The 16028-nt window shown below is 28.2% G+C and overlaps 1 protein-coding gene across 3 annotated transcripts in view; it reads left to right on the top strand.

The window, feature by feature from the left end:
• Window positions 1-16028, top strand: part of LOC145296725 (mediator of RNA polymerase II transcription subunit 23-like) — a 171730-nt gene that overhangs the window by 126815 nt on the left and 28887 nt on the right. For all 3 annotated transcript variants that reach the window (XM_080142729.1, XM_080142727.1, XM_080142730.1), the window contains exons 22-25: window positions 1258-1329; window positions 7113-7223; window positions 9288-9347; window positions 14669-14776. In XM_080142729.1, coding sequence (XP_079998855.1) covers window positions 1258-1329; window positions 7113-7223; window positions 9288-9347; window positions 14669-14776 — 351 coding nt within the window. The remainder of the gene's footprint in view (window positions 1-1257; window positions 1330-7112; window positions 7224-9287; window positions 9348-14668; window positions 14777-16028) is intronic.

Below are 16028 nucleotides of genomic sequence, written 5' to 3'. Positions count from 1 at the left end.
TCATAATTTTTTAATAGATTACTATTTTCGACATGACAGTTAAGGACGTGATATTGATTTTGCTTAAAACGATATATTTAAAAAAATCGATTTGTCGACTAACTTAACAAGCACCCATTTCTGTTAAAATGTTTTTTCATTGTTTAAAAAAAAATACTTGATAAAGTTGCATCATTTTTGGTGTACTGTCTTTTTAAAACTTAACACATCATAAGTATATAAGATTTTTTGTCGTATTTTTTTTTTATGAACAGTGTTTAATATTGAATCATTTATTTTCTTTGTATGTTTAATATTGAATTAAAACTTAATAAGTGCAGAATTTAATTATACCACATTTGCTCTAGACTATAGAGGGTTTTGTTTTTTGTTTAGTTTTCAACTGTTAACTATTCTGGACTTATGTTTTAATAAAAGTAGCATCACCAGTATGCAAATTCCGGATGAACAGTTCTGAAATATTTTCTTTTTTGTTTATCACAATTTTTAAAATGATGTTGTCACATTATTTTGTTTATTTCTAATGAGCAGCTAGTGTTACGGTTAGGGCTAAGAATGAATAGAATAAGTTGAGGGCACATCTGTCATGACTAACCAGCAGATCATTACCACCATTGACCAAGTCTTACATAAATAAATAGGTATTTATGAATATTGAAACAAAGATGCCAAACATAGGAGGCAGAAAAGATGAAGTGTAGTATCAGAACAGATACACTTTGCCCTAAAAATGAAAATTCATTTATTGCATATAAATTATTTTTAAGGTAAATTCTCACATTTCTGAACATTTCACAAAAAAAAAAAAAAAAAGGGGGGGGGGCACTAGTGCAGTTTAACACTCCAAACAAACTGTTTTCATTTTAGGGGAGTTTTTTTTTTTTTCCACACAACAAAACAGTTAACAAAGCCCCCTCTCCCCATGTTTAGAATGTTTTTTTTTGGGTTTTTTTTTTTTTTTTTTTTTAAAGTTTCTTTAGAATGTTAAACTACATAAGTGCCAAATATTATCCCCTATATTTTTTTTTTTTGCTTCAGATTCACCACTTATCAAGGCCCAAAGGCCACTCAAGAGTAAGTGTTAATGAATGTAAGGTGGTAGTTTAGTAATCGTTAATGGTGTAAATTGGGTAGAATTTGATTATTTATGAGGACGGCTCAACAAGAACTTATGACATCAAGAAACACTTACGTATAATGGAAAAAGGTTTGAAACTGAATATTCGTTCATGCATTTCTTTCATTCTTGTATTTCAGTATGTTGATGTTTTGAATGACATGGTCTGGAAGTATAATATTGTAACCATTGATCGGGTCGTACTCTGCCTTGTAAGTAAAACCTTTTATTTTTATTACTAAAAAGTTATTGCCATGTAAAAAAAACATTACCGAGCAAAGGGTTTAGTCACCTACTATTTAAGATACACCAAATACTCTAAGTTACGATTTTCCTGAAAGTTTACCATATTTTGGAGTTTTGGAAGCATAAAACAGCCATCTTCATCAAACAGGGAAACAAAATCACATAGCTTAAAGGGAAATAATTCGTAGGTTAAATGAAAACTTCCGTTTTTAAATTCAGCTGATGTTGGTTATAATAATAATAATAATAATAAATAGATTAAATTAAATGTAAATTAAATTAAAAATAAATAAAATAAACTTTATATAATATTTCTAAATAGAATGCTTAAATTAATTAAACTGTTACTAATTTTCATTAAAAATTTAGAGCCAATTATTAGAACAGATTTTCTTTAATGTAATATGCAAATGAGATAACCTTTTGAATGTTGATTCCTTTTGAATAAATAATATATATAAAAATCATACAAGAATATTTTGAATAAATAATATATAAAAATCATACAAGAATATTTTGAATAAATAAATAATATAAAAATCATACAAGAATATTTTGAATAAATAAATAATATAAAAATCATACAAGAATATTTTGAATAAATAAATAATATAAAAATCATACAAGAATATTTTGAATAAATAATATATATAAAAATCATACAAGAATATTTTGAATAAATAATATATAAAAATCATACAAGAATATTTTGAATAAATAATATATATAAAAATCATACAAGAATATTTTGAATAAATAATATATATAAAAATCATACAAGAATATTTTGAATAAATAATATATATAAAATCATACAAGAATATTTTGAATAAATAATATATATAAAAATCATACAAGAATATTTTGAATAAATAATATATATAAAAATCATACAAGAATATTTTGAATAAATAATATATATAAAAATCATACAAGAATATTTTGAATAAATAATATATATAAAAATCATACAAGAATATTTTGAATAAATAATATATATAAAAATCATACAAGAATATTTTGAATAAATAATATATATAAAAATCATACAAGAATATTTTGAATAAATAATATATATAAAAATCATACAAGAATATTTTGAATAAATAATATATATAAAAATCATACAAGAATATTTTGAATAAATAATATATATAAAAATCATACAAGAATATTTTGAATAAATAATATATATAAAAATCATACAAGAATATTTTGAATAAATAATATATATAAAAATCATACAAGAATATTTTGAATAAATAATATATATAAAAATCATACAAGAATATTTTGAATAAATAATATATATAAAAATCATACAAGAATATTTTGAATAAATAATATATATAAAAATCATACAAGAATATTTTGAATAAATAATATATATAAAAATCATACAAGAATATTTTGAATAAATAATATATATAAAAATCATGCAAGAATAAAAGAATGTAAGAATTCGTTTTCAGTATTAAAATTTATTTCTGAAACAGTGTTCCTTTTTGTATATATTAACCAAATCATGAAGAAACAAAAATACAACATTTATATATGTATATATATATATATATATTTATATATATATATATACTAGCTGGCAGCCTGGTGTACGATATGCTCAAACATTAATTGATGTAGATTGTGTATATATTATTATAGAATCAATCCTCTATTTATTATTAGATATTAGAAGGAATGATTTGCCCGGTGGACTAATTCGAAAAAAAAAAAAAAAAAAAAAAACATAAAAAGTAATAATAATAATGTCGTTCATCAAATTCCATCTGTGTTTATTTACAATATCATGTCAGTTGATATTTTGGCTTGATGATGAATGCTCTGGAAAATGCTTCTGATTAATGTTTATTTTTAAAATATGCAAACGAAGAAATGATTTGCAGCGATTCAAAATGGTACCTATTTTTTTTTATTGTAAATTGAACTCTTTAATAAGAAAAAATAAGAATAAAATGGTGGGGTACGCCCAGGCTTGAACAGGGGATCGTTCAATGTGTAGTTGAATGCTCTGCCAAGTTATATCTCCAGATTATAACAAATCTGTTTTTTTTTTGTTTTTTCTTTAAAGAAATGCTTTGTTGAAATTTTATTATCTCCCTTGGTTGGTGTAATGGAAAATATTCTCCTGTAAAAATTATTTTTTTGTATCTATTCATCTATAAGAGAGAAAGCTGTTTAAGATTGTATTTTTTTTGATTTTCGATAATTATCGGATGTATTTCTTTACAAAACATATCTAAGAACACTGCCAGACATATAAATTAGCAAAAGATAGGCTTAGTGGTTTTGGAACCTATGATGAAGGAACTCTGACTCTCTCTCTCTCTCTCTCTCTCTCTCTCTCTCTCTCTCTCTCTCTCTCTCTCTCTCTCTCTCTCTCTCACACACACACACACACACAGTCCAGAGTTTTATAATTATATTAATTAATGGCTTCCATGGGTTTTTTTTTTTTTTAAACTCCTAATTACATCTAGTACTAGTAAGCCTATCAGTCAAGGCCAACCATATATGAATCATTCTTACTTAGCCTAGCTGTCCAGGCTGTCTGCTTGGCGGGAGCAGAACTGCTTGTGGCTGAAAAGACCAATGCAGGAGTAGCAGGCTTTGTTGCAAAGGGCACAAACATGTTGGCAATGTTCTCGTTTCACCTCTCCATCTTGAATGGTCATCTGCAATGCTCTCCAAAGACCCAATGTTGATGTTCATTTCAAACAAGGCAACTTGCAATAGGCATTACAGTAAATTATAGACATGCTTACAGGGACATTTTTAAACATTAGACACTTCCTATTTAGGTCACCTAAATTAATAATTTTGCACATCTATATTTATTAATTATAATTATAAGGCAATTCAAAATAAATATAAATAAATTATTACTTATGCAAAATAAGGAACATGATATCGTCTGAGTTTACATAAAAGGTAAACAGATGCCCAAATGCTGAACCAATAAAATCACAGTAGCCAACATCCTTTAACAAACATTTAGAATAAAATAATCACGCCAAAGCCGATGACTTTCTTTCAGCTCACTCTTAAACTAATAAAAAATTTTCTATTTTAGTCACCTAAATTAATATTTTTGTACATTAATATTTATTAATGATAACTATAAAGCAATTCAAGGTAAATATAAATAAATTGGTATGCTATTGAAATAAAGGCCATGTTGTCGTCAAAATTTTCCAGTTTACATAAATGCTGATAGGTGTCCAAACACTGGAACGACAAAATTGTAGTAGCCAACGTCCTTTAAGAAAGATTTAGGTGCAATTGGTTTATTAGAACAAGAATATAAATATTTTGTTAAAACGCATAAACGTAAAACTATTTTTATTGCTCTTTGTTATTCAAAAATGAAATATTTGGTCGTGACAAATGAGTGTTTTGTTTTTTAAATTTGATATTTAATGTTTCAGAAGTAATTTATTTCCTATTTACTCCCTTTGTCAACGTTTCTAGCGTTTTACGTTAACTGCCTGGATATTTCTGATGATAGCATGGTATTCAGCATTTGTATTGATGTGTGTAAGATTTTTTTTTTCACTGAAAAAGTAATGTAAAAAATGTGACGTAACACGTGGTCTCAAAAAAAGGGAAAAATATCCAAACATGTGGATCGCAAAAATAGTCATAACTTATTTTAAGTCTGATGTCAAAAAATTTAAGGATTCTTTCTTGGCTCATCAAGCTCTTTCTATACATTTGATTATCGAGATATTTTAAACATTTTCAATTTTTTTGTGTCTATTCCTCTTAAGTGTGAATATTTTTCTAGTGCAGTAGAGGGAGCCCGATTTTTTTTTTTTTTTTTTTTTGTAGCAGCCTTAGCAATGTCATCTATTTCAATATATGAAATCACGTTTATATAAATTATTATACAGGAGAACCCCAGGATACAACATTAAAAATTAGTAACAAAATACAGTCCCGTGTATAATACACATGTATATAATCAAATAACATTATAAATAACACTGTAAGGCAGAGCAAATACCATAACCAGGAGCCGGAAAAACATTGTATTACACATCATAACCTGGAAAAAAAGTGTCCTAGAGCCATTGTATCCCGGGGTTTTACTGTATAAAAAAATGAAGACGCTTTTATATTATACAAACAAAAAAATATTGAATTTCAAGTGAAAAAAAATGGTACCTATGTAATTTGTTTCAAAACTCGATGTGAATCATAAATAAATGATGTCACACCAAAATTTTATTTATTTTGTTATGAGCTCAATAAGAAAATCCAAATAGATCAGTTAGTAGAATCTCGGACTGAAAATCTCAAGGTTTCAGTTTCAATTTCTAGTCATAGCATGTACTTAATTTGTTCAGAATTTATTATTCGCCTATGTATGGAGTATTGTTGTCATATTTGGGCTGGTGCATCTGCTACTAATCTCTCACTCCTAGACAAGGTTGAAAAGGGATCTCCAACCTGATAGGTCCTGAACTGTCATCTAAGCTTCAGCCTCTGTCCCATCGAAATGTTGCATCTCTCTGCCTGTTCTACGAGTATTTTAATGGTGAATGCTCTGACAAACTGCAAGCATTTGTTCCCCCACGACGTAAATACCCTCAATGTAGATGTAAGAGAGTTTTCTACTCCAGTAGTTTCTTCCCCAGAATCGCTAGACTTTGAAATTCCATTCCCTGTCCCTGCTTCCCCAACTGTACTGACATGCAGAAGTTCAAGTGTAACGTGAACCAACATCTTGTTGTCAAACTCCCTACATAGTACCCCAGTATCTTATGTCCTTGATAGAAGCCCCCTACACCAAAGTCGCAATGTGCCTTGTTTGGGGTGAAAATGTAATAAAAAAAATTTTTACTATCTTTATTGTATTCTGCTTGTTTCTTCCTTCGTCCGTACCTTATGCTTTGAAAAAAAAAGGCTGAATGCAAATTTTGAAAGCTGAACTGCTTCAAGAAAAAAAAAAAAAAATGCAAATTTTTCTTGGAATTTGGTCTTAAAAAGGTCATTCTGTGTGGGGCAGGATGGCCTGTTTTTGTTAATGAATGGTAGAGTGACCAAGAAGCAAGTGTTGTATAAGGAAGAGACGAAACATACCGATATGATAGTGAAAGAATGTAGATTTATTTACATAAATATACATGTGAGGAAATGAATGTAGAAATAGTAAGAATAAGAGTTCTTTGAGAAGAGAGTAACGTTACTTATTGACTTGTCGAGGGTTCAGCGGAAAAGAGATTGAAATGTACAGAACAGGAAGTGATGTGGCTGCGGCGCTCTCTGATTACCAGAGTTAAAGGGAGATAATCCAGTTATCCTGGGAATTTCAATTTCCACAATTCTGGCAAAAAGGTAATTCTGGAGAAGAATATGAGTGATCTCCCTTTCATTTTCAAATATCATAATGATAATGTAGAATCATTGTTGTAATGGTGTGAGAAAGGAGCTGATAATTCCGACATGCGGCGATTCTTTACCGAAGAAAGAAGTCAACAAAACATTACATAAAAAAAAAAGGGAACATTCAAATTTTACATTGCTACAACACTGGCGACGAGGAATTTGAAATTTCACTGCCACAACACTGGAGACAAGCAATTCAAAATTTACACACACAGATTCAAAGCTTACAGCACCACCACACTAACAACATTCATTCTTTTTAGTAGTCAACAGATGTCCTTAAAAAGCATGCGTTCATTTCAATTATGTTTTGAGATTCTCTTTTTCTTTTATTTCACAGGCCTTAAGAAATCTTGAAGCGAATGAAGCGCAGGTCTGCTGCCTTATTATTCAGTTGCTCTTACTTCGACCAAATGATTTCAAAAGTAGAGTTTCCGAATTTGTTCGAATGGTAAGAAATTGTCTTTTCTATGAAAATGCTGCAGAGAGTAACTATTTAACCCCCTGCACATGTTTTTCTCTATTCTTTATTGAAAAGGGGATTTTTAGGCATCTACATTTTTTTTTTTTTTTTTTTAATAATATCATTTTACTCGCTTATAAAATTCGTAGATAACGCTATCTAAACTAATCTAAAAGCTGTAATACATCAATATATTAAAAAGTTGGGTATGGCTGTCCATATATGCAGGAAAATGCAAAGAAGATATGACTCAATATTTTTTTATATCATAAAACTAGACGTTTTAGCTTGTTAAAAACTGACAAAAGTTAGTCTCTTGACTTAGGATGAGCGTTTTATATCAAACTAGCAGTTCAACCCGGCCCTATTTACTGTTCATAACTTGTCCTACGTGTGAATACACTTTATATAAAATTTCAAATGTTTAGACCAAAATTTGAGTAATTTCGTTGATCTCAGAAGTCAATTACAAAATTTCGGCCAGATCGGCTCAGTAGTTTCCAAGAAAAAATAGAATAGACCAACAGACAAAGAGAAATATAATGTACCTATTTACTATGCCTCCCCACGGGACAGAGTTGAGAAAAGGTACAAAAATAAAAATTGTCTCGGTCGTGAAGGATTTCTCCTCCACCAAAAGAGAACAAGAAATAGAAGTGCAGCATCTGGAGAACAGATACTACACTTTGATCTTATCCCGAAGGCCAAGGAAGGTTTAATATCTGTAAATATGGATTTATTATAGCATTTAAATCCGGTTTAAAAAGAATCCACATAAACATGGTTTACACATTTCGAAGTTAAACTTGTTATTCTAAGTTTAATATAGGGTGGATTTTTCTATTTTTTTAAATTTTTTTTATAGGCGGCAAACTTTCAATTGACAACTGTTTTCTTGAATTGCAGATTTGGCAACTATTCAGTAGGACAGAGCCACATGCCACACAGTGTACGATACGATCAATTTAGTAAAAGAAACTTTTTATGAATGAATAATTTCATAGAATGGACTTGTCAACTAGCCACTTTGTGTGATTTAATCCCATTAGATTATTTTCTTTGGGGTTATTTAAGTCACATGTCTATGCTGATAAACCAGATGCAATAGACCATTTAGAAGGCATTTGATACTTATTGCTGAAATACAACCTAATCTAATGCAAGCTGTGAAAATTGGACCTCTAGATTATGCCATATATGAAAATTGTATTTGAATTATAAATATCAAATTAATTTTTGCAATAAACCATATAATTGTATAATAAATATATTTTTTCTGTAATTTATTTGAAGTTTTCTGTCACAAAAAAAAAACACCCTATACATCTTAAAACAAGAACAAGTTTAAACCTAACATTCATGCTAGAATTGGCGCAACAGCTAAAGTATTATGTAAACTTCAAATGTCAGCGACACTCCTCTGGAGGTTGAAGATTTAATCCTCAGTGTGGGCAACACTCAAGAATACAATTGTGGTTTATTTAAGACTTCTACCCACTCATAGCTAACAGAACAAGAGCATGCTACCCCTGTGTATTAAATAAAGTGTTCTGTTTGAAATGCTATGCAGATTACTGAGTTTGGCAAAGTACACCTGACAAAAGTCAGATGTTATATCAGTGAAAACGGTGGCACATAAAACTCAAAATTAGGACAGTAATATGAATAATCCAAATAAAATTATATTTATTTTACTTGGTTCCTTAATGAAAGAGAAATTTCATTTCTGACTCCACATTCACTAATTTTGTCCCTGGGAATTCCAAGCTATCTTTTTTTCTATTTTTTTATACATGCGACTGGGGACAGTTCGTGAACTGGATACTCTCATGAAACTTCCTTCTTCAGGAGAAATTGGTTCATCCCGCCTAGAGTAAATGCCATTTGCATCATTGCATGATTATTATATTTTGGATTTTTTTTTTTTTTTTAATCATAATCTGTTTGAGGAGATTCTAAATTAGAATATGTAATGTTTGTAAGTGTATCTTTGTAGATAGAAGAAAACAACTTTCTTTTCTACATGACAAATGATGTTTACATTCTTTTCAGAACACTGGCGAGCATTGGCTACAGAACAATTGGCATGAGAACCACATGAAATTTCATAGAGTAAGTAAAAACCATTTCGCTCTTTCTTTCCTTTTGTTGTCCTTGTCCAGAACTCCACTCCATGTTAAAGAAAACAAAAATAAAAATTTGTATGATGTATGTAGCCATGACAAAAACATAAATATCATGTTCCAGAAATTATGTAAATTGATCAAGTAGTTTTATTTTTAAACTAGCTGTACCTGGCCATATGTTGTTTGTTTGAATGGAAAACAAACAGAAAATAAAAAAGACGACAAAATGTATGTTTGCTATGTTGATGTTCTCAATACGCAATATTTTGAGACTTGTTAATGGTTATTGCAAACGACCAGCGAATTGTGAAGTGCAATATCTTAAATAAAAATGGTATATCCGTTGAAATCATTCAATGCACGTTTGCTGCTCGTTATTCCTTAGGTTGATAGAGGAGAAAACCTGAAGGTTTAATTTTATTGTGGAAATGTATGTGAGCACGCACTGGTAAATCTTGTAAATTAAAAAATTTAGCCAATTATCGTTTTGTATGAAAGCATAGTGTTTTATCAATAATAAATCGATGAAAAGAAAACTGTTTAAAGAATAAAGTGGGAGACTCGACGGTTGTACATCTAAACAGTGTGATATAAATGCGGGAGTGCCTCAGGGGTCTATCCTTGGACCTCTATTGTTCCTAATGACCTCCCCGACAAAACTGCCTCTGAGATGGGTATATATGCTGATGACACCACACTCTATAACAGGCATGACAGGAAAACAAATGAACACATATCTAAAGAAATGGCAAAAACACTAGAGGATGACCTCCAATTTGTAGTAGAATGGGGACATAAATGGATGGTCACATTCAATGCTGCCAAGACTAAACTGGTTTCCTTCAATAATTACAAGAAACCTTCTCTGCCACCAATAGCAATAGCCAGTGACTCCCTGTCTGAGAGTACATCTTTCAAACTGCTTGGCCTAACGTTCACAGGAAACATGAGTTGGAACAATTATATTGAAAACATTGCCAGGGTCGCTGCGAAAAAGGTAGGCTCTCTCTACCGTGCTAGAAAACTACTGACACCTGAAAGTATCCTGTACCTCTATAAGGCCACCATTCGCCCATGTATGGAATATTGTTGTCACATTTGGGCTGGTGCATCTGCTACTAGTCTCTCGCTCCTAGACAAGGTTCAAAAGAGAGTCGCCAATCTGATAGGCCCTGAACTGGCATCTAAGCTTCAGCCTCTGTCCCATCGACGAAACGTTGCATCCCTCTGCCTGTTATACAAGTATTTTAATGGTGAATGCTCTGACGAACTGCAGACACTTGTGCCCCCACGACATAGAAACCCTCGACAAACCCGACAGGCAGCTAAATCCCACCCCCACACAGTAGAGATCCCTAGATGTAAAAGATCTTTCTACTCCAGTAGTTTCTTCCTCAGAACCGCTAGACTCTGGAATTCCATTCCAGGTCCCTGCTTCCCTAACTGTACTGACATGCAGAAGTTCAAGTGTAACGTGAACTGACATCTTGCTGCCCCTGATAGTAGCCCTCTACACCAATGTGCCTTGTTTGGGGTGAAAATGTAATAAAAAAAATTCAGAAGGAAGAAAGGAGAAAAGAATTTTAAAATATTGTAGGATAAATTAAAAAAAAAAAAATCATTTGGCAAACTGTTTTTTTTTTGGGGGGGGGGTTAATTTGTCATTTTTTATTTTTTGTTAATTGCATTTTTTATTTTTTTTAATTTCATTTTTTATTTTTTGTTAATTTGTCATTTTTTATTTTTTGTTAATTTGTCATTTTTTATTTTTTGTTAATTTGTCATTTTTTGTTAATTGTTCATTTGTCATTCTTTGTTAATTGTTCATTTGTCATTTTTTGTTAATTGTTCATTTGTCATTCTTTGTTAATTGTTCATTTGTCATTTTTTGTTAATTGTTCATTTGTCATTTTTTGTTAATTGTTCCTTTGTCATTTTTTGTTAATTGTTCATTTGTCATTTTTTGTTAATTGTTCATTTGTCATTTTTTGTTAATTGTTCATTTGTCATTCTTTGTTAATTGTTCATTTGTCATTCTTTGTTAATTGTTCATTTGTCATTCTTTGTTAATTGTTCATTTGTCATTTTTTGTTAATTGTTCATTTGTCATTTTTTGTTAATTGTTCATTTGTCATTTTTGGTTAATTGTTCATTTGTCATTTTTTGTTAATTGTTCATTTGTCATTTTTTGTTAATTGTTCATTTGTCATTCTTTGTTAATTGTTCATTTGTCATTTTTTGTTAATTGTTCATTTGTCATTTTTTGTTAATTGTTCATTTGTCATTTTTTGTTAATTGTTCATTTGTCATTTTTTGTTAATTGTTCATTTGTCATTTTTTGTTAATTGTTCCTTTGTCATTTTTTGTTAATTGTTCATTTGTCATTTTTTGTTAATTGTTCATTTGTCATTTTTTGTTAATTGTTCATTTGTCATTTTTTGTTAATTGTTCATTTGTCATTCTTTGTTAATTGTTCATTTGTCATTTTTTGTTAATTGTTCATTTGTCATTTTTTGTTAATTGTTCATTTGTCATTTTTTGTTAATTGTTCATTTGTCATTTTTTGTTAATTGTTCATTTGTCATTTTTTGTTAATTGTTCATTTGTCATTTTTTGTTAATTGTTCATTTGTCATTTTTTGTTAATTGTTCATTTGTCATTTTTTGTTAATTGTTCCTTTGTCATTTTTTGTTAATTGTTCATTTGTCATTCTTTGTTAATTGTTCATTTGTCATTCTTTGTTAATTGTTCATTTGTCATTTTTTGTTAATTGTTCATTTGTCATTTTTTGTTAATTGTTCATTTGTCATTTTTTGTTAATTGTTCATTTGTCATTTTTTGTTAATTGTTCATTTGTCATTTTTTGTTAATTGTTCATTTGTCATTTTTTGTTAATTGTTCATTTGTCATTTTTTGTTAATTGTTCATTTGTCATTTTTTGTTAATTGTTCATTTGTCATTTTTTGTTAATTGTTCATTTGTCATTTTTTGTTAATTGTTCATTTGTCATTCTTTGTTAATTGTTCATATGTCATTTTTTGTTAATTGTTCATTTGTCATTTTTTGTTAATTGTTCATTTGTCATTTTTTGTTAATTGTTCATTTGTCATTTTTTGTTAATTGTTCATTTGTCATTTTTTGTTAATTGTTCATTTGTCATTTTTTGTTAATTGTTCATTTGTCATTTTTTGTTAATTGTTCATTTGTCATTCTTTGTTAATTGTTCATTTGTCATTTTTTGTTAATTGTTCATTTGTCATTTTTTGTTAATTGTTCATTTGTCATTCTTTGTTAATTGTTCATTTGTCATTCTTTGTTAATTGTTCATTTGTCATTCTTTGTTAATTGTTCATTTGTCATTCTTTGTTAATTGTTCATTTGTCATTTTTTGTTAATTGTTCATTTGTCATTTTTTGTTAATTGTTCATTTGTCATTTTTTGTTAATTGTTCATTTGTCATTCTTTGTTAATTGTTCATTTGTCATTCTTTGTTAATTGTTCATTTGTCATTTTTTGTTAATTGTTCATTTGTCATTTTTTGTTAATTGTTCATTTGTCATTTTTTGTTAATTGTTCATTTGTCATTTTTTGTTAATTGTTCATTTGTCATTTTTTGTTAATTGTTCATTTGTCATTTTTTGTTAATTGTTCATTTGTCATTTTTGGTTAATTGTTCATTTGTCATTTTTTGTTAATTGTTCCTTTGTCATTTTTTGTTAATTGTTCATTTGTCATTTTTTGTTAATTGTTCATTTGTCATTTTTTGTTAATTGTTCATTTGTCATTTTTTGTTAATTGTTCATTTGTCATTTTTTGTTAATTGTTCATTTGTCATTCTTTGTTAATTGTTCATTTGTCATTTTTTGTTAATTGTTCATTTGTCATTTTTTGTTAATTGTTCATTTGTCATTTTTTGTTAATTGTTCATTTGTCATTTTTTGTTAATTGTTCATTTGTCATTTTTTGTTAATTGTTCCTTTGTCATTTTTTGTTAATTGTTCCTTTGTCATTTTTTGTTAATTGTTCATTTGTCATTTTTTGTTAATTGTTCATTTGTCATTTTTTGTTAATTGTTCATTTGTCATTTTTGGTTAATTGTTCATTTGTCATTTTTTGTTAATTGTTCCTTTGTCATTTTTTGTTAATTGTTCATTTGTCATTTTTTGTTAATTGTTCCTTTGTCATTCTTTGTTAATTGTTCATTTGTCATTTTTTGTTAATTGTTCATTTGTCATTTTTTGTTAATTGTTCATTTGTCATTTTTTGTTAATTGTTCATTTGTCATTTTTTGTTAATTGTTCATTTGTCATTTTTTGTTAATTGTTCATTTGTCATTTTTTGTTAATTGTTCATTTGTCATTCTTTGTTAATTGTTCATTTGTCATTCTTTGTTAATTGTTCATTTGTCATTTTTTGTTAATTGTTCATTTGTCATTTTTTGTTAATTGTTCATTTGTCATTTTTTTGTTAATTGTTCATTTGTCATTTTTTGTTAATTGTTCATTTGTCATTTTCTGTTAATTGTTCATTTGTCATTCTTTGTTAATTGTTCATTTGTCATTCTTTGTTAATTGTTCATTTGTCATTTTTTGTTAATTGTTCATTTGTCATTTTTTGTTAATTGTTCATTTGTCATTTTTTTGTTAATTGTTCATTTGTCATTTTTTGTTAATTGTTCATTTGTCATTCTTTGTTAATTGTTCATTTGTCATTTTTTGTTAATTGTTCATTTGTCATTTTTTGTTAATTGTTCATTTGTCATTTTTTGTTAATTGTTCATTTGTCATTTTTTGTTAATTGTTCATTTGTCATTTTTTGTTAATTGTTCATTTGTCATTTTTTGTTAATTGTTCATTTGTCATTTTTTGTTAATTGTTCATTTGTCATTTTTTGTTAATTGTTCATTTGTCATTTTTTGTTAATTGTTCATTTGTCATTTTTTGTTAATTGTTCATTTGTCATTTTTTGTTAATTGTTCATTTGTCATTTTTTGTTAATTGTTCATTTGTCATTTTTCTTTTTTACTTTGTCATTTTTCTTTTACTTGTCATTTTTTCAGTTTTTTTTTTTTACCTTTTCGTCATTTTTTTCTTAAAAAAAATTTACTAACTTGTCTAATTTACATTTGGTCATCAATAAAACAACACATCAGTCTGGTACAGGCTTTTGTTGGAAATAAACAATGATTATAGTTTTAGGTTTTAAAATAAAGAATATACAAAAATGTTTTTTTTTTTGTTTTCGTTTTTTTCATCTCTAAAGTTTTTTTTTCTTTTTAAAGTAAACTATTTTTGTTTTCTTTTTCAGAAATTTCCGGAAAAATTCTATTATGAAGGAATCCAGGATCTAAACAGTCCCAATCAGCATCAATATTTACCAATTTATTTTGGAAATGTATGCTTAAGATTCATTCCAGTAAGTTTTTATTTTTTTAATCTCATTTTGTTTTCATTTAAAGCAAATAAAAACATAAAAGCAATGTTGAAGCAGAATATTATTTTAAATGACTTTATTTTAAAGAATTATTTTCATCATTCATCACTATTTCTCTTACAACAAATTTCTGTTTTTGTGTAGAAAATATTAAGAAACTAGACTTTTTAGCCTTTTAAAAACTGGCAAAAGTTATAGCTCATTGGCTTAGAATGAGTTTTTCATGCCAAATTGATGTTTGAATATGGTTAAATTTGTGCTAGTTTTTGCATTAAATATTAATATTTTTAATCGCTAATTATGCATCAAATGTATACGATAATACTTAGTTCGATACACCTTCTCATAACAAAGACTAACACAAAATTTCAACTAGATTAACCCAATAGTTTCAAAAAAAAAAAAAGAAAAAAATGTGGAACAGACGGACACAGAGAAATATGATATGGAAAAACATAGTGTGAAATGTGGCCAGTGAGGGTTGAGGACATGCATTGTATGGAGAGAAATGATATGAGAATAATACGATGGATGTGTCATACATGTCTTAAAGAATGGCTTAGTTCTGATGATCTCCGAAGAAGACTAAATATGGACAGTGTATTAAGATCTGCAATTAGGAACATACCAACTTTGTGGGTGTTTATTTTGTAGTTTTTTTTTACTTTTAGCTGACTACACACAACTACTCTTTATAGAATAGAACACAGAGTAAGTTCAGAAAGCTTCTGCCATTGCTAATTAGCAGAGCGTTTCCATGGTAAACCAATATATACAAATGTTAGATACTGACTGGGCAACGCCAAGTTAGCTTGACAATCATTATCATGATCGTTATTGATATTTGTAAAAATAGAATATCAGAAAGAATGTTATCATAGAGAAATAAATATTTACAGATAAAATTATTTATGTTAAAATGTTTTAATAAAAAAGGAATGTTAGTTTTCATAACTAGCACAAACAAAAATGTTAACTTGATGGAACAGTATGTTAGAACTTAAAAAAAATGTGACGAAGGTAGATCATCCTATTTGTGTCTTCGGTCACGTGGAGTTAATGACGTACCAAAATAGCTTGCTAATACATGTAATGAGTTTGATTTAGTCGGACTGGAAAGTCGAACAAGTTAGCAGAACTGATATCATCTCTGCATTTTGGAAGCTGGATGAAACGCAACTTTAGAATGATTTAGACAATTACATCAAGAATAAAATTATCAAATATATAATCC

This window comes from Euprymna scolopes, chromosome 17 (genome assembly GCF_053919585.1).
Source record: "Euprymna scolopes isolate OS-2025 chromosome 17, ASM5391958v1, whole genome shotgun sequence".
In the NCBI taxonomy this organism is placed as follows: Eukaryota; Metazoa; Mollusca; class Cephalopoda; order Sepiida; family Sepiolidae; genus Euprymna; species Euprymna scolopes.
This window is presented reverse-complemented; position numbering and strand designations above follow the sequence as displayed.